General features: G+C 42.9%; 1 protein-coding gene across 2 annotated transcripts in view; it reads right to left on the bottom strand.

The window, feature by feature from the left end:
* LRP4 (LDL receptor related protein 4) overlaps nucleotides 1-24092 on the bottom strand; it is a 76461-nt gene that overhangs the window by 34560 nt on the left and 17809 nt on the right. For both annotated transcript variants that reach the window (XM_018562149.1, XM_018562150.1), the window contains exons 2-7: nucleotides 6549-6695; nucleotides 5217-5333; nucleotides 3347-3460; nucleotides 1634-1750; nucleotides 906-1034; nucleotides 536-655 (exon numbers count right to left, since the gene is read on the bottom strand). In XM_018562149.1, coding sequence (XP_018417651.1) covers nucleotides 536-655; nucleotides 906-1034; nucleotides 1634-1750; nucleotides 3347-3460; nucleotides 5217-5333; nucleotides 6549-6695 — 744 coding nt within the window. The remainder of the gene's footprint in view (nucleotides 1-535; nucleotides 656-905; nucleotides 1035-1633; nucleotides 1751-3346; nucleotides 3461-5216; nucleotides 5334-6548; nucleotides 6696-24092) is intronic.

Raw genomic sequence — 24092 nt, 5'->3', positions numbered from 1 at the left:
GCTGAAATTCACTCAGTGTGTGGCCCTGTCAGCAGCCTCCTGCCCAACATCCATCGTTCTGAAAATCATAGGAGCCGAGCAGAAATTTTTACCAAATGTAAGCAGTGTAGGGCCCACACAGGACACACACACAACCCCCCTCCTATGTTTAGCGTGGCTGGAAGAATCTGTTAGGAATCCGAATCCATTAGTGATTGGCCATCTTAAATATTATTGGGGTGGGGAGGATCCAGAGGCCACATGGGCAGCACCGTAATGTGTAAAGGTCACAACAGGTGCTTTAACATTTCTGTTATCTAGCAAACCAGTTAGTTACTTTGCCCTAAATAACTCTACAGTGTGATCAGAACCTAATTGGAATTGGTCATCTTTAAATCAATCTCTAAAATTAGCATGAGACAAGGTATGTGTGTTGCACAGCATATTCACTTTTCTTGTCAAGACTAGAAAAGAAAGGAAAAACACTATTTTGATCAATGAAGCCAGACAAATTTGGTATGGATTACTGCAAGGAAGTGTTCTATATGGTACTCACTGCAATTCCTCTCATCAGACTGGTCATCACAGTCCGCATCTCCGTCGCAGCGCCATCCAGAGTTTATACACAGGCCACTGTTGCACATAAATTCTCCTGAACGGCATGGCTGATGGGATGCTAAGAAAATGATAAGAAGGTTAATAGATGTTTGCTTAATGTCATTAACAAGGAGTGCAAATAGGAAATGTGAGTAGTTAAGGAACGACAAACACAGCGGAGTAAAATCGGGCGCCAGGTGATCAGAATAGACAACGACATCAGGTAACTGTACCTCTTCTCATCCACTGCTCAGTCAAACAAAGAGCCTGGAGGAAGCAGGAAAGAAACCTGATAACAGGAGGAGACAAAATGTAGCAGCAGCACTTACAGCAATCTGATTCATCAGACCAGTCACCGCAGTCATCGTCACCATCGCAGTGATATATATCCAGGATGCAGCGGCCGTAGGCGCACTGAAACTCCTCTGCACTGCAGCTCGGGGCTGGAACGTCAGACGCTGAAGGAGAAACCAAAACATGTTTCACAAACATACGAGGAACAAACAGTAAAGTGCTATAAATCAGATCAACCCATCAGTATTCAGTTTATTTAATGTAGAACTGTAACCTGTAAAAGGTTTAAAAGGAGAACTATGACATGAGTGATTTGTGGACGCTAGTTTGTGTCCTCCCGTTACCCTAAGGAGAACTATGGGGAAAAAAACTGACCCCATAGTTCTCCTTTAAGATAATCTTAGCAGAATCTTTAATTTGCCTCTAATTCTAATGGGAGTTGGACAAGTCTTTTGTATGTACAGATTTTCTGCAAAGGGAGCAGTTATCTCCCAGCACAGTGATGATGTGGCCAGCTTTCCTTGCATCACTTCCCGATTCCCCATGCCTGTACCAAATCCAAGGCAAGCATAGTTGAAACCAGGATGCTGGTCTCCTCTGTAATGGTACCAATGGTAGAGCCAATGACCGCTGCCCAATGGTAGAGCCAATGACCGCTGCCCAATGGTAGAGCCAATGACCGCTGCCCAATGGTAGAGCCAATGACCGCTGCCCAATGGTAGAGCCAATGACCGCTGCCATTTGACTTCTTGGATATACTTACGACAGTTTTCCTCATCCGATCCGTCCTTGCAGTCTGTGTCCCCGTCACAAAACCAGTGTTCTGCAATACAGCTACCATCAGAGCACCCAAACTCCTTCTCTGAGCATTTCCTCATATCTATGGGGAGAGAAATATCAATCACAAAAAGTTGGATCATATTATGACGCACTAAACAGATGCAAGCATAGAAACAGGTGCAACAGCAAATGGACCTTATTACAGCTCCCATTTATGCATTTCATCTTGCATGTAGCCGCTTGCTTCAAATACAGGAATTCATAGAATAACTAGGAGAGCTCCGATGTGATCTGCCTAAATTCAATCCCCCTGCTTAACAACTGTTGAAATAAGATACCAGCCACCCGGGAAGTGGATTGTTTTGAATGAGTCAGCCGAAAACAGACAAAGTACGCAGAGGGAAGGAGCAGTAAAGCACAAATAATGTCTACAGCCTCATGCACATGGGGATCTAAGATGTGGCCGGGATTTCCTGTGGCAAGAACCTGTGGATTCTTGCAGCAGGAATCCCAAGTGGGTCCATACAGACATAGCCACCGAGCCTGTTCAAGTGAAAGACAAGCTAACAGCGCCTGTTCACAGCTGTCTGCATATAGTGGTATATGAAGCGATTAGCTGTGGTTTGGGATCGATGCTTGTCCCTGGACGCAGTCTGTCTGCATCCAAGGATAAGTATCTATCTCAATCTGCAGGTAACTGTTCCATGTACAATTACATGTTGACAGCCGCGGACAGATGCGGCCACTGTCAGTCATTTATTTGAACATGGACATTGGTTGCATCTGTACTGACCCTGAAAAGACCAGGGTCTGGTTTTAGGCCCCATGTACAAGGCAATGAAAGCACACGAGTCCAGGCGCATTTGCAGCCCATTTCTAATCTCAAACGGAAGCATGTATTGCTTTTCTATGGCTGCACACCTAGATGTTTAGCAGTGTCTAGGTGCATTCAGTCTAGCTGCGTTTACACAAATGAGAACTTTCTGTATCCTGGCATTGTTTAGGCTTCATGCACATGGGGAGTACAGAAGCAGCAAAAAAAAAACAGGAAACATTAACCACCTTACATGACCTTAAAGTCTTAAGATCAAATATTTGTATGGGCAGCTACTTCTTCCTTTACATTTCTGTAAATAAAGCTACATTATGTAAGCTGGGACAGCAGCCAAAGGCGACAATTTATTAGTTTATTGTATCTGCTTTCAGTGAGAAACAGGGCAGGAAAACAGATGGATATTTAGATCTGGGGGAATGGCTAAAAAGAAGAAATCATACACAAGGCAATAAAACTGCTCTTTACCTCCAGGGACCCGGCTTACTTCACCATCAAAACCCTTTAGGGATATCTGCTCTCCTAAGCACTCGAACCGCCTCTGATGTATACCACTTACAGCTTCAGTGTAGGCTATTAAGTGTACGGAAATCTCTGTTGCTTGGCATGAATATTGCTGATTCTTCAAGAACTCCAGGAATTACACCCCTCCCCCTCTCCCCCCCAAAAAAAAACACTTTACCCTTGCAGTGGGACTACCCCTGCACTTCAAGAGTTAAGTGCTCCATTACACTGCAGTTTAATGACCGTCTATTAGGTTGTTCTCATTTGGTAAGGTCTTTTCACCATTCTCCCACATCCACCTGCCGAGTACCACAAGTCTATACAGGTTAGGCAAAAATGACACATTCAAGATTGACTTGCCGCATTGTTCATCGCTGTTGTCCCCACAATCATTGTCGCCATCACAGTGCCACAGGCTGCGGATACAATATCCATTCTGACAGGAGAATTCATCTTCCTCACATTCTCGAGGAGCTACAACCCAAAGATGGCACATTAAAAAAAACAAACATATTTCCTATTCCCTTCTAATCCAAATTCTTGTCATTTAGTCTTTACCTTGAAACGCATTCAGATTTAAAGTGGTTCTCCCGAAACGTTTAACGCGAAATGGCTGTTATAATAAAAACCCATCTCCTCCCTTTGTGATGGGCACCCTCAGCTCCATGACCGACTGGTTTAACCAGTTGACATCCGCGGTGTTAAACCCCCTTCCCATCCAGGCCATTTTTCAGTATTCAGCGCTGCGGTACTTTAACTGACATTTATTCCGTCATGCAGCGCTGTACTGAAATGTGCTATGGACCCGCCGATCGCCTATATGTGAAACACCCGGTAACGGGTGTGTGCATTTAGCGGGTCTTTTCTGCCCGTGCGTGCCCGCTAGGGGGCGCGCGCGAGCAGAAAAAAATTGCCGTCTGGAGACGGCAACCCGCAGATGCTGCAGTGCCGTCCGTCCGTTTTTTTACTACGGGCGGACGGCAAGAGGTTAAAGGCCTGATACCTCTAGAAGAAACAAGATGCTCCTTCTGCCCTCCCATAATGCATTGCGTAGGACCTGAGCAGACAATCAGAATTTTTGAGTGCTTGTACTACATATGCCGATAGTACTGGTTACTAACAATGTTTGAAGGGCAGTAGATGGGATTGGGAAGTCTTGCAGGGTAAATTTAGACACCGGAAAGAACCTAGCCTAGAATAGAGGGTAGGTGTGGGGTTTTTAATATAACAGGTTTGCTTTAATCTCCTTACAACCCTCAGCTCATTTCCAAATGAATGAGGGATGTTTAACGTCTCAGACAGACTGCTAGGGAGTATCTATAGAGCCCTAGTACAGGGATAGGCAATCTCAGAACCCCAACTGTGGTCAAACTAATAATCCCCATTAAGGATCACAAGACTGATAGCGATGGGAATTACTCACAGCGGCATAATGGGATTTGTAGTTTCACCACAGCTGGAGTGCTGAAGTTGCCTACCCCTGCCCTAGAGTCTCAACCGAAATAAGTATTTAAGTAGCCCCTTCCCTAAACGCTATCCTGCCTCCTCTTGGCCAGGTTCAGTTATGGGCTCAGGGCTGACAAAAGTTGCAGTGCAAGTAGCCCAAGGATCACCAAACAGCCACCACTATGTAAACAAATACTGCGTTTCCCCAAAAATAAGACACTTTCTAATATTTTTTTATATTCTTACACTAGGTCTTATTTTCAGGGTAGGTCTTATTTTTTTTTTTTTTTATGTACAACAGTCTACATGTTATTCATGTACCAAAATACAGTAATGGCATCTTCTTTTGGAACATCGTCCTAACTCTCCAAAATCCTGAATTCTGGCCTGATGCTGTACCTTTCCAAGAGCAATTTGTTAACCAATCACTGGGCAGAATGAGCAAAGCACGCTTTCACTATCGATTCCTCACAGGCGGAGTGCATTTGGTATCACTCCGCCTGCGACAGGAACCGGCACTCTAGTGGAAGCATCGGCATATGCGGCTCTGCTTCCACCGCTTCCTCTAGCGCTGATTCTCTCCCGCGGCTCTTCAAGTTCCCCCTTATGCCACCACCGGCCCTGGGAATGGTCACAACTAGGTCTTCTTTTCGGGGTAGGTCTTATACTTTAGCAATTCCCAAAAATAGTACTAGGTCTTATTTTCGGGAAAACACGGTAGTTCAATACATGCCATTTTTCCCACACTTTCCCAACTTCCAGAACTGGTTGAAGGAATACTCACGGCAGTCATGCTCGTCAGAATCATCTTCACAGTCGTTGTCCCCATCGCAAACCCAAGAGCGCCGAATGCACTTTCCGTTATCACAGTGGAAGTCCAGCGGCGAGCAGGTAGGCAACACTGATTAAAAAATATATATATATTATAATTTAAGATGTACAGTATGAAAATTAATCCACTTTTGAGTTTATGATGTTTATGCTCCACATATTAGGGTCACCAACTCAAGTGGACCCATCATCAAAATTCATACTTCACATCAAATCAATAAGTTGGGACACATCACCACCACTAAATAATTGTTATATCGATATAGATATATCTATATAAAAACACACAACAGTAACTCTTTCTTGCCATACGGAATTGGCTAGTCAATTTTTCTGACACGTTCAGAGACACATTACAGGTAACTGAAATAAAATGTATGGAAAAGAAAAAGAAAAAAAAAACAACACACACACAAAACAACAAAAAAAATTGATTTCCCTGTGCTTTTACCTGCAACTTTCTAAGTTGTTGATGAGATCTCCTTAGAAAGTCAGTGAAAAGTATGGAAGCGGCCATTTCCTAACCTTTGAAAAGACTGGCTTTGATAGTTTCTGAGCAACTGACCCAGAATCAGTATGTTGATCAGGGGTGCTGATTTTCCTCTGACTAAACTTGCTAGTTCCATGTCAGTGACGGCAAAGACAGGCAACCAGCATTGCTCCCAATCTACACACTCCTATTGGCCCATCACTATGATGGTGGTCTTTCTGGCCAGCAGAAAGGTGTGGAAGATGGGAAGGGGAAGGCCAGCCTGTAATACTACCAGAGAGATTTGATATAGGAGCAGGCCAGGATATAGGACTCCTGGATCACTGGAGAAGGCTACTAAAAAGGAGTTTTGTTGCCAGATATATTTTGCTCATACTGGCAGATGTAGTTTCGGCTGACCGCTATCCCTATGAACGGCTACAAAACATGAAAATTGCTATAGGTCTCTTCAGATTAAAGAGGACGCAATCATATGAAATGACACAAAATCAATGAAAATCAAGAATAAAAAAAAAAAAAAAAAGAAGACAGTAAAAAGGGAAAGAAAAAAAAAGAAAAAAAAGGACAGGGGGGAAAAAGAAATAAGCTGATCACATTCAGATGAATAGCTACAGGTCTCTTCAGATAAAAGGGCACAATCATGTCAATGACACAATATCAATCAAATCCTCAGTGCAAGAGAGAAGCAGACAGACTGAAAGACAGAGAGAGAAATGGAGACAGACATGGACAAAGCAGACGACAACTTTTTGTGCAGAAATTTTGGTAAAATTGATTGAATTCTGATAAACTTACTGCAACCATCTTCATCGCTGTGGTCCCCGCAGTCGTTATCTCCATCGCACTGCCACTGCGCAGGTATACACGTACATTCTCCAAACGCACTGACCGCACAGGTAAAGTGGTTACGCCCGCATGCACACTCTGAAGCTCTAGATAAACCTGAGAACAGGAAAAAAAAAGCCTAGTTGGTCATAATGAAAATGGATGGCCATTTATTTATCACACAATAATTGTGGCTGAAAATTGTAGACCAACAAACTGATAAATTGTATATATCAGTTTATCTGAAACAATATATATATATATATATATACACACACACACACATTTATTTATTATGAGATATACTTCAAGATTCAACCTGAACTTTAAAAGCAGACCTATACATAAAGCTTATCTGGTACTTGCCTGTCCCGGGGAACACATTGCCCGAGGCTCCCCATGGTGTTGATAATGTGACTGTAACACTGGGCATTTGGTTACTTGGTTGTTAAATTTGATCAAAGTGCAACTGTATCCAGCCTATGGACATTTAAATATTTAGCGCATAGTAAATAAGCTTTAATACAAGTGCGCAATAATATCTGTAGCGCCAGGCAATGTGGAGTAACTCATCCTTAAACTAGAAGTAGTCAAGGATTAGTACTCCAACAGCCAAATGTAGACAATTGAGACTGTGTTCTCCCATAAATGGGACCCCATCATGTTGGAGTATTCGCAGCCTCTCTATAGAAGTTTAAAAAGTTTACCGTTAGAACCTCTTTCAAAATGTGACATACACCCTGAGTGAAAGTTCATTCTCTCCATTTCACTTTTACAGATAACAATCTGTCCTGGTATTTTTCAGTGTTATCAGCAGGTCCGCAATGCATATCATTTTAAGTTACACATAACCTTTACTAACGCAGCGACCTGAAAATGGATTCTTTTACAGGCAAGCCCTGAAATTTATTGCATTTCAAGTGACCCCTGAGGTCAACCGGTTTCACACCTGACACACCACGTTCCATTCTCTATTAACCAATTCAGAGTCTTTCATATCTAGAAAACACTTTAACTTTGCCCTTTTCAGCTGTGTAATGTAAAAATTGCTTATTTTAAAAGGTGTTTGCAGACATTTTATGAGCCTTTTGCTCCCTTTATTGTAGTCAAACCAGTGAAAGCTGAATGATTGGTTACTGTGGATTTATCCTACTGAGAGATTTAACTCAAAACCATATTTTTCAATTAAAGATTGATACTAGTCGGTCGATCCCTAAAGCTGGCCATACAGTGCTTAAATGTTGGCCTGTTGACCAAAATTTGAGCATTGCGTGGCCCCTTCTTTAAACAAAAGTTGTTGTTTTTTAAATCGACATTCCCCTATTCATGATGACCTGTGGGGCTAAACAAGAAAACAAACAAAACAAAAAAAAAAAACCCACAATGTAGCAGTATGGCAGGGCTGGGCAAATTAATATGGAATTCAGGAGCCAGTTTGGCCAACCCAGGAGCCAGCAGGATTTTAAAGGAACCTACTCCACTGACAACTAGAAAAAAACCCTCAAAAAGTTAGGCGCCAGCTGTAATTTTTGAGGAGCATTGGCTGCCTGGCTACTGGCATTTGTCCACCCTGGTGTATGGCCAGCTTAGGGGTCCTTTGAATTAAGTGCCACTCTAAAGCAGGGGAAGCCAAACTCCAGATGTGGTGAAAGTACAAATCCTATGGAGGCACTGCAAGACTGTGCCAGCCACAGGATGACTTTGGCTTGCATTTCCCTAAAGTGTAAATTCCTTGCAAGGATACATTGCAAGTAAAAAAAAAAAAAAAAAGTTTCAGGGAAGCATTGAAGAAATTTTTTTTTTTTGTGCATTAACCTACAATGGTTTAAGTTGGTGACAGGGTCTCTATAGGCTATTAATGCCAGCAAAAACTTTTGCTAAAAAGTCAACCCGGCTCTCCCCTCCAGCCGCCTTCAAAGACCTTTGAAATTTACAAGGAGGTGGCAAATCATGCTATGTAATACAATCCTGAGCCAGAGGATCAATGCTTCTGAAATACATGACAGTGCCATAAACACTGTAAAAAAAAACAACAAAAAAAAAAAAAAAGACAGAACTGGAGACGGCCGGGCTTAGATCACACTCGTATTTCCGCACCAGGCTCAGGCAACGTGGTTCTACAGCTGTTGAGCTGCAAGATGCTGACAAGCTAGCTCGTCAAATTCTACACATCTACAATTATGGTGTGCTGTGTCAAGCTGGCCATAGGTTTTTAGAAGGCCGTCAGACTTGATACATTCCAAGTGATGCATACAGCTCCTGTAAACCTTTTCCACTGAGCATACAAGTTCAGGTCAATGGAGAGGGGAGATTAACAGCTATCGGCTTTTTGGGGAGGGAAGAGCAATGGGTGGGAGAGGTCTTGCGGTTTTCCCCAACCCAACAGGTCGGTTAGTGGAATCAGTGGGCGTACATATTCACCAGGGATGCACCCATACTGATTTTTTGGTATATAGTTCCAATATTCTGTTTTCGGTACTCGCCGATATCGATGCTTACACCGGCATGGAGCTGGCTTCCCGGGCAACCAGGAAGCCCGGTGGTGGGTAATGAGATGCCGCCCAGCTTACTGATTGCCCGGGAAGCCGGCTTCACAGCCAATCAGGCAGCCGGGTCATTACTTGCCGCCCAGCTTCCCGATTGCTCCATGTTCCCCCTATGGCACTGCCAGTCAGAGGAAATTTTCGTACAACTACTAGCCCAAATACTCTATCGGTGCATCCCTAAAATTCACCAAGCACAAAAAACACTTCATCTACAGATAGACCGATCGCACGAATAGGTCCCCAAGTCTCAAAAGGACCCTAGTGCAGCTGATGGTCTGCATAAATGGTAGGTCCATCGCTACGATGGTGCCCACAGATATGAGGGTATCTCTGGTGACTGGCATTGCAAAGCAATCATTGGCAAAATATCCTGCATTCTCAAAAATTAGATGTTGTATGAAACAGCAACTGGATAAGTTAGACATTTTCAATTCAGGAGAGTGGAAAGCTAGTTTCACATGGTATGGCTTTCAATTTAAAGTGCATTTCTAGATTTGCAGCAAAATTGGAATAACAAGCATTTTGTATTAGTTTTCTCATTCACATAGCATAACTGAACCAAAGCTCCTCTGAACAAGAAGTGCCATGGACACTTCTACCCAATCAGCTGGGTATTTTGGCCCCGTAGCTGCTTGTAAACAAAAGGGATGGAATGATTGTGGTGAAGGTATTTACCCAATATGGCCACATAGCCATGTAAATTTACCAAATATAGGCATGTTACCATATAACCTTAATTATGTCACTGCATCCCACCCCTCTGCTTGCGTCAAGTTGTGAGATGGGAATTCCCCACCAGCAGCTGATTTGGTAACATGGAAGTAGCTACAAACCTGGAAGAATCCCCCCAGGGAGCTACAAACCTGGAAGGATCCCCCCAGGGAGCTCATATTTGGACCTGGTTTAGTCTGTACCCAAGCTCATCCTAGTCCCAAGAACGAGATAAAGATCTAGAAGCATTGTATGTCAATGAGCGGGAGCTCAGTCTGTCCCTAGCCTTTATATAGGGGCATCCAAAGTTTCTCGTCATTAGGAAATTGAAGCTTAAAAAGACCTGCTATATAGACATTTAATGTAATTATTGTTAAGTATACGGTGTGAACAGGAACACAAACAGTGAGGGTTTCTCACATTTGACTGTAAAAGTGGAAATACACTTTAATTAAAGCCCATCTCCAGTATAATACTAACCCTCCAACCCTCTCATTTAAGATGCGTTAAGGGGGGAAGCATTCTTGTTTGCATGCTTCAATTCATGCTGCTTGGTGTTCTACTTTAGCCATACTGTGGTATCTTTAGATGCCAATAGCGCTGTATGAGAAGCCAGTGAACGCACAGCAGAATGGATAGCAAATGTAGTTTTCTATGTAGTGCCCAAGTGTACCCATCCTGAATAATTCTACTTTGTAGTATCATGAGCAGACACAAAGTAGCCAATGGAGCCACAGGATTCCAATGCCCTTTTTGGAAGAATTTGGAGAGTAAAATGCACTCTTCCCAATACATTGGGCAGACTGGCTCTTGAATTCCATATTAATTTGTCCACCTGTGAATTAAAATGTGTAGCAAAAAAGTTTGTTGTTGTTTTGGATAAAGCAGGAAAGGAAGGATTAGAACCCTGTTTTACTGCAATCCGAGGCTCCGTTAGAGATATGTCCCTTCGCTCTCTAACCTGGTCCCAGTGACCAAGGTTTCTTAAGGTTTTGATGTTTGAGGTTTTTTTAATTCTGAGGTTTCAGGTTTTTGTCTGTTATGGGTGAATTTTAGGAAAATCTGTAACAGGTACACAAAGAAAAAAAGGGTTTGGCTGGATTTGAACTTCGAGGTAGTTTGGTCAAAGTAAAGTAAGGAACTAAGAAGCAGCCAAGCTTTGACCCAGATTTTCTCCACCTGTAGTTCCATCATCCACCCACCCCTGTAGCTCCTGTGCCCCTTAATAGCGAGTGGCATCTCAGCCCATGCTGGCTCCAAGAGCCACCCAACGGCCCCGTTCGCTCACCCTATATCATGCAGGAGTCCCCCTTCCCCCCCCTACAGCCTGTACACTCATGTATTGTTCCCCAAAGACAATGACCCCTTTATACTGTGCCTTCATCCGGCCTGTCCCGCTCTGACATGGAAGGGAAGAGAAGCAGCCGTTCTATATTATACGGGGTTAATTATTTCCACTGACAGACAATATAGACAACAGTGCGCAGTGGATGAAAGTTGAGATCTCAGCTTTGTGATAGCAAGATTTTACAGTCTAGGCTTTCAACCTTACTTCTGAGGATGAAACATTTGATTACATTCTTTGTATTGGACGACAAACGCATATGCAAAAAAATATTGGTCTGAATAGAGCTGCCCTTAAGGTGACCCATGGTCTAATTAAACATTAATACCTTAAGAGGTCTTTTTACACAATACCAATATTTCAGTGATTGGTAGATAGAGGACAGTAAAAAACCACTGGTTTTGTATGCCCACCAGGAGCAGCTCTGTTGGTGAGATTGACCTATTGGGTTTAGAAGAATGAATAAGGAATTCAGGAGCCAACTCCATTAACAACAATTGGAGAAAACCTTGAAGGTCATGCACTAGCTGTCATTTTCAAGGAACATTGGCTACCTAGCTCCTGGGATTTGCCCAGCCCTGATCAACACAGGCTGGCAACAAAATAAAGTCACACACTCCAATATTTAATTGGACTGCCTTTGATTATGGCACACATTCGCCGTGGCATCGTTTCGATAAGCTTATGCAATGTCACAGCATTATTTCCATCCACAGTTGCATTCATTTTTCACCAAGAGCTTATAGTGATAATGGGAGAGTTGGACCACTGCATAAAGTGTTCTCCAGCACATCCCAAAGATTCTCAATGGGGTTAAGTTCTGCACTCTGTGGTGGCCAATCCATGTGTGACAATGATGTCTCATGCCCCCTGTACCACTCTTCACAATATGAGCCCGACGAATCCTGGCATTGCAATCTTGGAATATGTATGTGCCATCAGGGGAAGAAAAAAAATCCATTGGCGGAAAAACCTGGTCATTCAGTATATTCAGGTAGGCAGCTGACCTCATTTTTGGGGACATAACGCATTGCTTATTTTCATTGGGACACACACACTATGGAATTCAGGAGCCAGCTGGATTTTCTAAAAAGACACGACAGCTGGAATCTAACTATGGAGGTTTTCTGTACTTAAGGAGCATTGGGTCCTACCTGGACCCAATGCTCCTTAAATCCTGAGATTTATCCAGCCCTGTTTTGTATGCCCTATGGATTCCGCATAAATATAAAATTAGATGTATAACAGGAGATAATGGAAAAACACAAAAGTGGGCAGGAATGCCCAAAACTCCCAGAGGAGCAGCAACTGAGTCCGAAATCATGGCGGTGAGTTCTCACCATTAAAGCACCCAAGACTTAGCTCAGCCCACCCTGCACCATCCACCCTGCACCATCTATTACTTAAACATTACTTTTTGGTGGACTAACTCTTTAAAATAAATAATTTTTATGAAAGTGCTTTTACAATTTTAGCAACACCCTATGCATAGGCACAAAGTCTGTAAATGCAATAGAGGCAGCCATATTTCCAAACTGCACACACTTTCGGAGCTTCCAGTATAGTCCTGAACTGCATTTGCGCTTTACCGTTCTCTCAGTTGAGGTCTTCAGGTGCTCAGTTTTCAGCTAGTTCAGGCAACCATCTCTAGTCTATGTTCCACTGTTCTGCAGAGGATATAAATTAATCAGATCGGGTTTTAAAAGCCCTGACTGGTCAGCTTCAGAGACAACCCAGGTAGTTGCAGCACGAGTCTATTATATACGGAGTACACCAGAGATACAAAAGTAACAATTCAATGCTTTCTGCTTTTACTTTGCATCACTTGCATATACCCAAATAATAATAGACGTGTGCTGCAACTATCTGTCTGGATTTTATTTATCTCTCTCTCTGGCATGTATATCAGGAGTAGGCAACCTCTGCACTCCAGCCGTCAAGACTACAAATCTCGTCATGCCTGTACCTCTGCGAGTCATGCCTGTGGCGCTCAGAGTCTTGAAGTGCATCATAGGACTCCTATTTTATATAAATATACTACATGCCAATGGTGGTAGGGCTGTAAGGTAGGGGCACTTGCACACGTGGTAAAATAATTTGCAGTGCTCCTCAGCAGCCATAATAAGTAAACAGCAGTTGCTGAAGTCATGCTTGGCACAGCACCAGTCTTATTTACTGGTCAGTTGTACTGGGCATGGGCACATAACCTAATTATTACCCGACGCAGATTGCAAGCTCTTCTGATCTAATTACTGCCCAAGCTCTTATCTAGCACACACAATTCTAACCAAATAAAATATTTCCTTTGCTATGCCTTAAACCGAGCCACTTGCACAAAAAGCCAGCCTAATCTAACGTCCCTACATAACAGTAATAATATATGCACAAACACAAAGCGGCATTATTTGAGCCATGATGGATTCAATTTGCTAATGTGCAGATTGCTCTAATTCTCACCAATCGGGGGATGTAATGGATATGGAGCCGCTCTGTCTCCTCACCAGCTGATCAGATTAAAAGGCTCATAATTAGGACGGACCTCTCTCCCGCCTTCCCACACTTCTCCAGGGTACACACGCACCATGCATTGCCAACCTGCTGCACGCACCAAATGCCCTTGCAAACCCGTTTTTTTTTTTTTTTACTTTAAAAGAGTAGCAATGACATCATCACTGTGATGCAAGCAGCCTGTGCAGAGCTGTGGGAGGGACCCTGCAGGCCCCGCCCACTACAGAAAGCTACATAAGGGGGCGGATACCAGACCAGTCATCATGCACAAGGAGGGAGAGCAGCAGTGACCAGTATTTATTGCAGAAAACTCCTGCACAGCGGTAACGTTCTGTATTACTGCAAAGATCTGGAAGAAACACACAAAGCTCACCAAGAAGGAAGAATACACACGACTCTTGTATTTAGATATTATTTGCTTATCCAGGAGTTCAGCTTTTTCAAGCTGGGCTTTAGGCATAAGCCAACACCAAAAAAATGGCTAAATGAAACAGATTTACGAAATGAAACCGCACACAAACCTCCCATGCATTTAAATTTGACCGTTATTGAAAGCGTGCAAAGCAGAAAATATCCACGGTTGCCCAAACACAGCATAAAAGTCGTTGCCTTGTCCTCGCTTAAAAAGAATGATTAGTGAAAGAGAACCTCGAAATATTTGCCCAAAAGCAGTGCCAGTCCTCTGGATGAATTATTGTTGCCTTCTCAAAGACCAACAGGGGGCCGCAGTGAGAAGCGGGGGCTGCAAGACGGCCCTTTGAGCGTGCGCTGCAGGTACTGAAAAGCCTATTGTGCAATGAGCCTCACTATATGGACAGCACAACATAACCCCAGATACACAAACACACAACACGCACCAAGTGAAAAGTGTTGCTTGTTTTCATCTCTGGCTGTAGCAATGGGAGGGGTGGGGGTGAAGAATCTTTCAAGTGTAGGGAAATAAGGAAGGATTGTGCAAGGCCCCTTTACAAAGACAAGGGGTTCCCTACTGTTCCTGGCCCTACATAGCCAAGCTCCTGGGGTCTGCTTTCTGAAGCAGCTTATTATCTGGCTCCAGGGGTGAGCCAGGACTGAAACATTCCCACAATCCCCTGCAGGGGAAGATTCGCCCCGATACGCAGCAGGGGTGGGGGGACAGAAAAAGAAGCAGAGGGGGAGATTACATGGCTGCAGGAGGAGGGATGGGGAGGGATGCAAAGGAAAGGGGGCAGCATGTTTGTGCATCAAAAAAGAAATAATAGACTTCCTTCATGGACAGGTCCGTCCACAGGGATTTTCTTTTTTGGAAGAGTTCAAACAAAGGCAAAGCGGTCACCCATATAACATTTTTAGCCCCTCTCGGGGGGGTGGCTGCACATTAAAAAGGCCACAAATAAATTAGAGGCTGCAGAGAAAGTGGAGCGTTGTAAAAAGGGAAAGAAACAAAACCAAAAAAGCAATCCTGAAGTCCCAAAAAACAAAACATAATAGGGTGACCTTTTAGTTCAAGCTGCAGCAATTAGACTGCAAGCTCTTGTGTGCAAAAGGTCTCTTGCTATAGGAATGTATGGGTGTTCCATGCATCCAATTTGTTAACTGTGCAGGATGTAAAGTGTGGAAATAGGCAAAGTATCCAAACTTACCATGCCGTGATAAACAGGCGCACTTCCATCATTGCAGATAGTGAATAGTCCAAAGGGACATTTTCATGCATTTGTAGACTCTTCAGCTAGCCATACATGGAACAAAAAGGTCAAGTCTGTTTCCTGATGAACTAACATTTTATCTATAGGCGGACCCATCAGCACCACCCGGCTCAATGAAACCGACTTTTGCTGAAGGAGCTGGGTGGAAAAAAAAAATGATGGCCAATGAGATGGTCACTGTTCGGGTATTTCGACAGCCATGGGCGCCGTCAGACTACAATAAAAAAAGGTAAAAATCTACACTATAACCGAAAGTGCAAACTGCTGTGCAAATATCCAACAGGATAGAATAATACAAATATACAGTGCTAAATAAATATAAATCACGATTGAGCAAACACTGACAAGTGAATTTATCAACAAGTAATTTACCCTGGAAAAATTGCATGTATCACACATATAAATGTCTGTGTTTTCAAGGAGTACCTGTACCCCTGTAGTTTTATGGTCTCTGGAGGAAGGTATCTAAAATGATTTTTGAATGATTCAATACTGTCTGCTGACACCACTGCTTGTGGAAGAGAATTCCACAATTTTACCGTTCAACACAGAAAAGAAGCCCCGTATGCCCCCCCTACACCCACATACTGAACATGTGCCAGGTGCATCTGCATATAAAAATGGTGATTGCTCCACACACGAGGGGTCGCCATGCATGCCAGAGTGAAAGCAATAAGTCTTGGGCCATTATTCACATTTCGCTTTAGGCAAGTAAAAATTGCGTACAGATTATTCTTTTTATGCCTGCGATCAGTTAGAGGGGGGTGGGAGGGTAGTCCTTGTTTTGACCAGAGTTGGGCTTTAACTATGAATGCATGCTTCAGCTCAACAGGTGAGGGGCGCGGGTAACCTCAGGAGATCCTGGCACTATAAGAGGAGAGAACAGGCAGATGCCTCCGGTCTCAGGCAGTCTTCCGCCGGTCCATATGTCTATCCTAAAACACAAACAAAAATCGACTAGTTTCTATAGGATAGGCTTTAATACCAATGAATAATAATATTTATTATTATTATTATTATTATTATGATGAAGAAGAACAAGGTATAAGTGGAAATTGTTGTGTCTGTTTTTAACCTCACTTAAACGATGTAGCTATGTAAAGAAGAATACGAATGATGATTACTTTGTAGCAAAGTTAACAGCAATCTAAATACTTCTGACAGTGAAATTGTGGATTTACTTCTACAAACCCCGTACACCAGACCTCAAAGACGCACAGTTGTGAATAACAGAGGGGACTTGGCAGTCCGGAGCTTTTCACAGACCCATTTCTTCAAAAAGCATTCCAGCGTCATGAAAAGGCCAGGGTACCGTCTTCAAAAAAAAAAGAAGAAGAGGAACTATAGAAATTCCCAAGTACAACCAATTAACACTTTTTACCTCTTTTCCTTGCAGTGGGATCATCTGGCTAATTTGCAGTCTGGTACCTGACACCCATGAAAATGAGATCCCCCCACTACCCCCATCATACAGACCAACACCACAGCTTACATAACGCAAAGCGATGAAAGATCCAGTTCTCCTAATGCATTATGGGAATGGACCAGACACACATTGTAACACTAAGGAAGAAGAGCGGTCACTTATAAAACACACAATGTAACGAAAACCTGAAAAAGCCTGGGCATAAGGATACATGATTTTGTTTCCTCTCTTTAGAGTCGGTTTCGGTTTGGAACATTCGTTTCGTTACACGTTTGTCACTTTCTCAATCCAATGCAAATTACGATTGTTTGCACATCAATGAACCCCCCTCCCCTTCTATAAACACATGCCAGAACTGTATCAAATGTAATAAAAAAATTCTAACCTGTCTCTCTGCCTACTTTTCAATTTAGCTAAAATGATTTAGGACTAGTTCACACCAGAACTGCGCGAGTCTGCGCAGCTGCAAGGCGATGCGTTTTGCCGCAATATTACCACGATTGACGTGGGTTTTTGTGTTTAAGATGGGATTTCAGGTGCGTTCCAATGCATTCCGGTGCAGCTAAAATAGGGCAAGTAGAACTTCTTCTGACTGCATCTGAACAGACTGCACTGGTGTGAACAGTGCACCAGAAATCCCATAGGAAAGCATTGTGATGCAGCTGCAAAACTGAACGGGCTGCATCACAACTGCATCTGGTGTGAACTAGCACCTTAAAGTTGATTTAACTCTTGGCGCTAATGATTACCATCACACAATCCTCCAGGAGTAGTCTTTCTTGTAAAATATCCTCAGCTTTTGGAGAGGTTGCTCGTCAAAGAGACTCTAGGGTTCTCATCAGATACATAGAAGACAAAAGCAACAAAACGCCACCTGCTTGTGTGAAATATTTTTTTTATTTGAATAAAAACGGTTATAAATACTCACAATTCTAAAATTTCAGTCATGCTTGGCAATAACCCAGAATCACCCTGAGGAAGGGGGTATGAAACGCGTAAATCCAGCCTAAAAGCAGCCGGTGGCACGATTGTATGTTGATGTGACCGGAGGCAGCTTTTTATACGCAGTCAGAGCGGGACATTCGTTAGACACTGATCTTGTGGTCTCTTATTGACAAGCGTGACTGAAATGTTATAATTGTGAGTATTTATAGCCGTTATTATTCAAATAAAAAAAAAGATTTCACACAAGGAGGTGGCGCTCAGCACCTTAAAGTGATGCACAACATTATCCAAACCGATGTTACACCCCCCCCTTACAAACAAAAGCTAGAATTGTATCTAATGTCATTAAAAGCAGAACGCCGTGCAAATCAAATCTTAGCCATTACAGTGGAGCTACCCCCGCACTGCACGGGTTTAGTACTCATTTTATGTATGGAGCTAAAATTACAAAGTTACTCACCCAAACCCCGATCAACTGGCTTAGAGCGGTGCCTTCAGCCTCTCTCCCCCTCAGTAGAGGAGACAGGCTGCAGGGAGCGGTATAGGAGACAGTCGGGATCACGGTTTGGGTGATATGAGTTATTTTAGCTTCCTAGACAAACTGAGAACTTAATGCTTGCAGTGGGGCTAAGATAGTGGGGGCGCCACTGTCAGAATTCCCAAATACTGTTCACCCTTGATTTTTGGATGAAAGGATGCCGAATAGTATGACGCCAACAGGGCCAATCACTGAAGAAATTTCAAATTACAGTGTATGACCAAAAGGGTTTCAAAGGGGCAAATGCAGACACTTTTGTGATTTTGTTTTGAGCTCCTTTTTGGCTGGCTCCTGTATTGCCTTCACTCTTCTGTTTTTAGAGATGTACCTTCCAAGATGAAGTCATATTGACTGCAGCCGAAAAGCCAGCAAGTTACCTGCACGTTCTTCATAGGAAGTAAAATCAGACATTCCAACTGATCGGAAGCCGATTAATCGATTGAAAAAGTTGACAACTTTTTCAATAATCGATTATAATCGATTAGTTGTTGCAGCCCTACAGACATGTCTCACCTCTAGGGGGTAGTGGTTTAACATTTATAAAATGTATTTCTAGTGCGATTTTCAAAACAAGGAGCATATTTATTAAACGTGGAATGAATCCAGGAAGTATAAGTGTATAATTATATATATATGTCCACTGCTGTCAAAATTCCTGCAATGCCTTTTTTTTTATTGGGTTGTCCAGAAAATTACATTCCATGTATGATTTTTTCACTGTGGCGTGTTGTGATGCGCTGCAGTGAGAAAAGCAGTGCATGTCCTCCATCTTTTGTAAGGGACCCGTTGCCCCCTGTAGTACTTTTCCTACGCTGTTATTTGGTTTTCTGAGATCCTTTACCATTCGTTTCTGGATACTAAGGGACAAATTAATTTTTTTTTAAAAAGGTACCAAATTCCAACTCCGATTCCCCATATATTCAAGGGATATACAACCTAATTTTTAGCAAATGGTTGTGGTGATTATCTGCCACTGCAGGAACCATTGCCCACAATTGGATTTTCAAATTCTTTAATGGGGTTAAAATATTTCGATGTTCAGGAGCAGGAGTAAAGCTATCCCTTCCATGTTAATCCCAGAGGACAGGAACAGGAGTAGGACTATCCTTTAGCAATTCCAGAGGACAGGAGCAGAAGTAGAACTATCCCTTCCATGTTATGGCCACAGGACAAGAGTAGTACTATCCTTCTTGTTCCTTCCAGCCAGAGCACAGGAGCAGATTTAGTACTATTCCTTCTTGTTCCCTCCAGAGGACAGGAGTTGTAGTAGTACTATTCCTTCTTGTTCCTTTCATAAGGCAGGAGCAGTACTATCCCTTCTTTTCAATTCCATTAGACAGAAACAGGAGTGGTGCTATCCTTTCTTGTTAATTCCAGAGGATGGGAACGTGAGTGGCATCATCCCTTTTGTAAGGTCCAAGGACAGGCATAGAAAAAAATATTACTATGTTCTTATGTTAATTCAGGAGGACCGGAGCAGGAGTAATACCATCGCTTCTTGTTATTTTGGAGGTCAGGAGTACTACCATCCCTTCTTGTCAATTCCAGAGGGTCAAGTGTAGAAGCATTCCTTCATTTGTAAAATGAGAAAAAAGGATTATAGCCCCTAATGCCTTATTTACAGCCTGTTGACCCTGGAGGTCATTGGTATCAAATAAAAGCAAAAAGCACCAGAAGTAAGCTGCATTTGCCCATTGGCACAAGCCCTTATGCAAATCTTACATTCAGCATAGGAACTCCAAACTGTTGAGTGATAGAGGACTACATTAAGCAGCAGTGGGGTGTAGAGTGGTGGCAGTTTTTACATTAAGATCTGCATAAATGTGTACCTACTAAGCCAGGGATGGACACATCCCAGAGCCAGGTAGCCAATGCTCCTTGAAATTTAAAGCTGGCTCCTAACGTTTGAGGTTTTTAGTTGCCGTCAAAGGAGCCAGCTCCTGGATTGGACATACTGGCTCCTGAATTGCATATTAATTTGTCCACCCCTCTACAATGCACTTATTTAATAGGTTGACAGTTTACTTTGTTTTATCTCAGCCTGGGTCTAGGTGCCTTTCAGCAGGACTGCAGCCTCCAAGTGCACAATTATCTTTTCTCTCTCTCTTTCTCCTTGAGACACCAAGGATCTTGCGCTTGCACATTCACATAGCTCAGCAACTGGTGTTCCCAAGCTAGATTCAAAAGAACAAGTAAATATAAAGGGGGGGGGGGGGAAACACACCTTGATGTGACCTTGTTCACTAAGAAGCCTTGGCCAGGTAGGGTTCACTTTTTGTCTATCAAGCCTTCACTTTCAATGATAACAGAAACGTACATCTGATTTCAGGATGTTAACAAGTTAAAATGACTCTGCTTTCTACAAGAATACGCCCTAGTAGGTCATAACAGCCATATAGCTTTTCCTCCCAGATAAGAGGGTGTAATCTCCGATCAACACCTCTCCAGGGATCGTCGGTATTGATCGGCTTGCATTGTTCCTCTTCACATCTTAAAAATAATAGAGTTTTCCAGATGTGTCTTACGTTCCCTCCCTGCAAGCTATGTATGGGTGGAGGGGAGAAGGCTTATTGTCTACGTGAAACAAGTATTTACAAGTACATTTCAGTCCTCAGTCATCCTGCAAAGCCACATTGCTGCACTCACCCATCTCCAAACACACCTAGCACACAATGAGAATTATTTTCGGATCCGCAAGAACACAGCAATACCAGCGACACATCGAAAGATCGTCCACCAGTTTAAAAGAAAGACCCTAAATTTGCACCCAAGGACACCTATGCAGCCTTCAATACGATCATTTGATTGAATGGATCGGATTAGAATTTGAATACACGTAAAAGAAAAAACAACAAACAGTTGTGCCATTATTCTTGATGGTTGTCACTCAATTTAACATTTAATAGCATGTGATGTACTGATGGAGTTTTTTTTTTTTTTTTATTAGATCCTTTAAGCTGGCCATATACAATGCAAATGTTGGATACGTCTTGATAAACTGACTGAAATTTGCAGTGGATACCCCACATCACCCTGCAAGGGTTAATAAAAATTCTGCTTTAAAACTACCCTTGCAACCTCCCCCTACACTGCAAGGGTAAAATGCTCCTTTCTGCACAAGGTACCATTAAAAAGTAGCTTTATTTATCTTAGGCCCTGGCAGCCGGTGCTCTCCTCTTCCCTGCAACATTTCAGGTTGTGGATGGGCCCTTCGCGCCATCACTTACAATGCAGGAGCGATGATTATGCATGTTACGTACGGACGTCAGAGTGCGACCCATGGGCAGTGCGCCAAAAAGAAGCTGCTTTGGGGGCTAGAGTGAAGGAGAAGGATAAGTAAAATGGTTTTGTAATGGCACCCTAGGCAAAAATAAGCACTTAAAGTGACAAAGTATAAAAATCCCCCCCATGCTGCTTTAAGGACTTTCATTAAATGATGCCTCTTGATCCGATCATCTTTCTGTCCAGTAGTTTTAAGGAGTTCCTCTAGCGCTGGCGTCGGTCTCTGATCCATCGCTGACGGCTGTGTCCCATGGAGTCTGGGCGCATGCACGCTACCTGCATTGACGTGTCCTGCGTTTTTACTCTTCTCCTGGCCGAAGATCTCTACTGCGCATGCGCCCGCCCTATGATCCTTCGCGGCCGTCCGCAAAAGGTAAACTTTTTCTTTTATGTTTTTGCATATATCTATATCTTGCTAGCAGTAAATATATGCAAAAACCCAAAAAGTGTCATTCTACTTTAACCCTTGCAATGCAGGATGAGCCCCACTGCCAGGTAGTTTTTCCAATTTCCCCAGAGTTTAGCTTTAAGTTTAGGCAGCTCTAGACTACTCAGATACTAAAAAGTATATAAAAACGGTTTGTAATGCAGTATTAATAATCACAATCACAGTACCGGTACCTTGGCGGGAACAAGAAATGAACCCATCACTAGTGTTGAGCAAATGCAAACAATTATTGGATTATTTATAATTGGTTAATGGCCTTCCCATATAGGCGGCATCATATGCCGCTAGCACTGGCTTGAATCAGCAGAAAAACAACTTATAACCGCATTAAGCAGCAAGCTTAACTTTTTAACCAGCAAGTATATCAAGCCTTTGTTACAGAGGACAAATTAAAATTCCATGCCAGTCGTGCAATGTCTCATGGGTCTGATGGTTTCAAAACAGCTGGAGTTGCCCTATGCGATAGCATTGGGAGGCGACAGTTGCTATTTATGGAGACATCAGGGATCTATTAAACCCCTGCTGTCTCCCCTGTCTTCAAATAGAGACAATCAAGCACAAGATTGTACTGGAGCAGCAGCCATGATGTTGGTATAACGACGACAACAACATATATGTACTGCAGTCCTGAAGAGGCTAAAAGAGAAATCTCCTCCTGAAGACTCTAGAATCTGACACTTCTGGAGTGTCAACTTACTCGTTCCTATTAGCTCCCTCTGCCAGTCCGTGCATTACAAATGTGTCCTGTGGTGATGTACAGTAGGTGGATGGAACCGCAGAATGTAGCAAGGGATTAGGCCAGAAGTAGGCAACATTTACACTCTAGCTGTGGTAAAACTGCAAATCCGATCAAGCCTCTGCGACTCATACCTGTGACTGAGTCTTGCAATGCCTTGTGGGAACTTTTGTTTTAGTTAGGCGGTGACAGGGTCTCTTTAAAAAAACTGCAAAGAGCTACATCTGTCCCAGTGCACATAAATATTCATAAACGATGCAAAGAAACAATGTTTTCAACACATCAACACACATGGATAACATTTACATTAAGCTAATCTCTTTAACATTAAAAACAGATTTCCATATTTACACCATTTCTATGCACCGCAACTCCGCTGCAGTGTGGAGATGGAAAGTGATTGCAGGTCAGCTCCATTATATCTACATTTTTAGGCAACACACAGCAACCCACCTCCTGGGCAGAAGTTTAGTGTGAAAAGAGCTCAAAGAAAACAATTGCGATGAAGTGCAGAAAACCACCAGTCACCAGACATAGCTAGAACGAGCCCTGTTCACTGTTGCACTGCGCCAGTGCACACATTATGTTGCACGTTAATGTGCAATGCGTTAAAGGCAATACATTTATTTAAATAGGCTCCCTACCACAGCAAAAAAAGCTGCATGTAGTATTTTTTGGGGAAATGCAGCACACTAAAAACGTAAACATTATGGTGCATTGAGGTAAGCTACAATGCACATCCGTTGGCAAGGTGTATTGGGGTGCCATTGAAAAACACCACCATATTGCACCAGCACAATGGCGTGGGTGGTTACACTCTGCATGGATGAAGCAGTCTCTCTGCAGAAATCATGTCTCCTTTTTTCCCCCCCCCAAGCAAACTGCTAGCAGGCTTTCTGTGAACTTCAAAAAGTACCTGAAACCTGTTAAATGCCCTGTGTACAAGACCTTAGAGCAGGGGTAGGGAACCTCAGCCAAAAGTACCATGAGGCACTGCAAGATATTGAGAGCCACACGCATTACGGGGTTTGTAGTTTCAGCACAGCTGGAGTGCAGAGGTTGCCTACCCCTGAAATAGTGAGGTTGTGTCTGAGTAAGACATTTCTCATCGTGCTGAAAACTTATCCCAAATGTCTAGTGGCTTATTATCTCTCTACTGCTCAATGTCTTGCCTTGAAATGGCAACAACCCAACCAACCGTCCAGACTTGAGCTTCATAAATGTATTAGAGACATTAGATTAATGGAATAAAACCATAATAAGATTTGGGAATCTTGGATTAATGCAGACGCTCAAATTGCCTAAATCAACAACTCCCCCCCCCCCCCCCCCCAGCGCCCACAA

This window comes from Nanorana parkeri, unplaced genomic scaffold (assembly GCF_000935625.1).
Source record: "Nanorana parkeri isolate BGI_ZX_2015 unplaced genomic scaffold, ASM93562v1 scaffold562, whole genome shotgun sequence".
Lineage (NCBI taxonomy): Eukaryota > Metazoa > Chordata > Amphibia > Anura > Dicroglossidae > Nanorana > Nanorana parkeri.
Note: the sequence above shows the minus strand (reverse complement) of the source record. Positions and strands in the feature narration are given on the sequence as shown.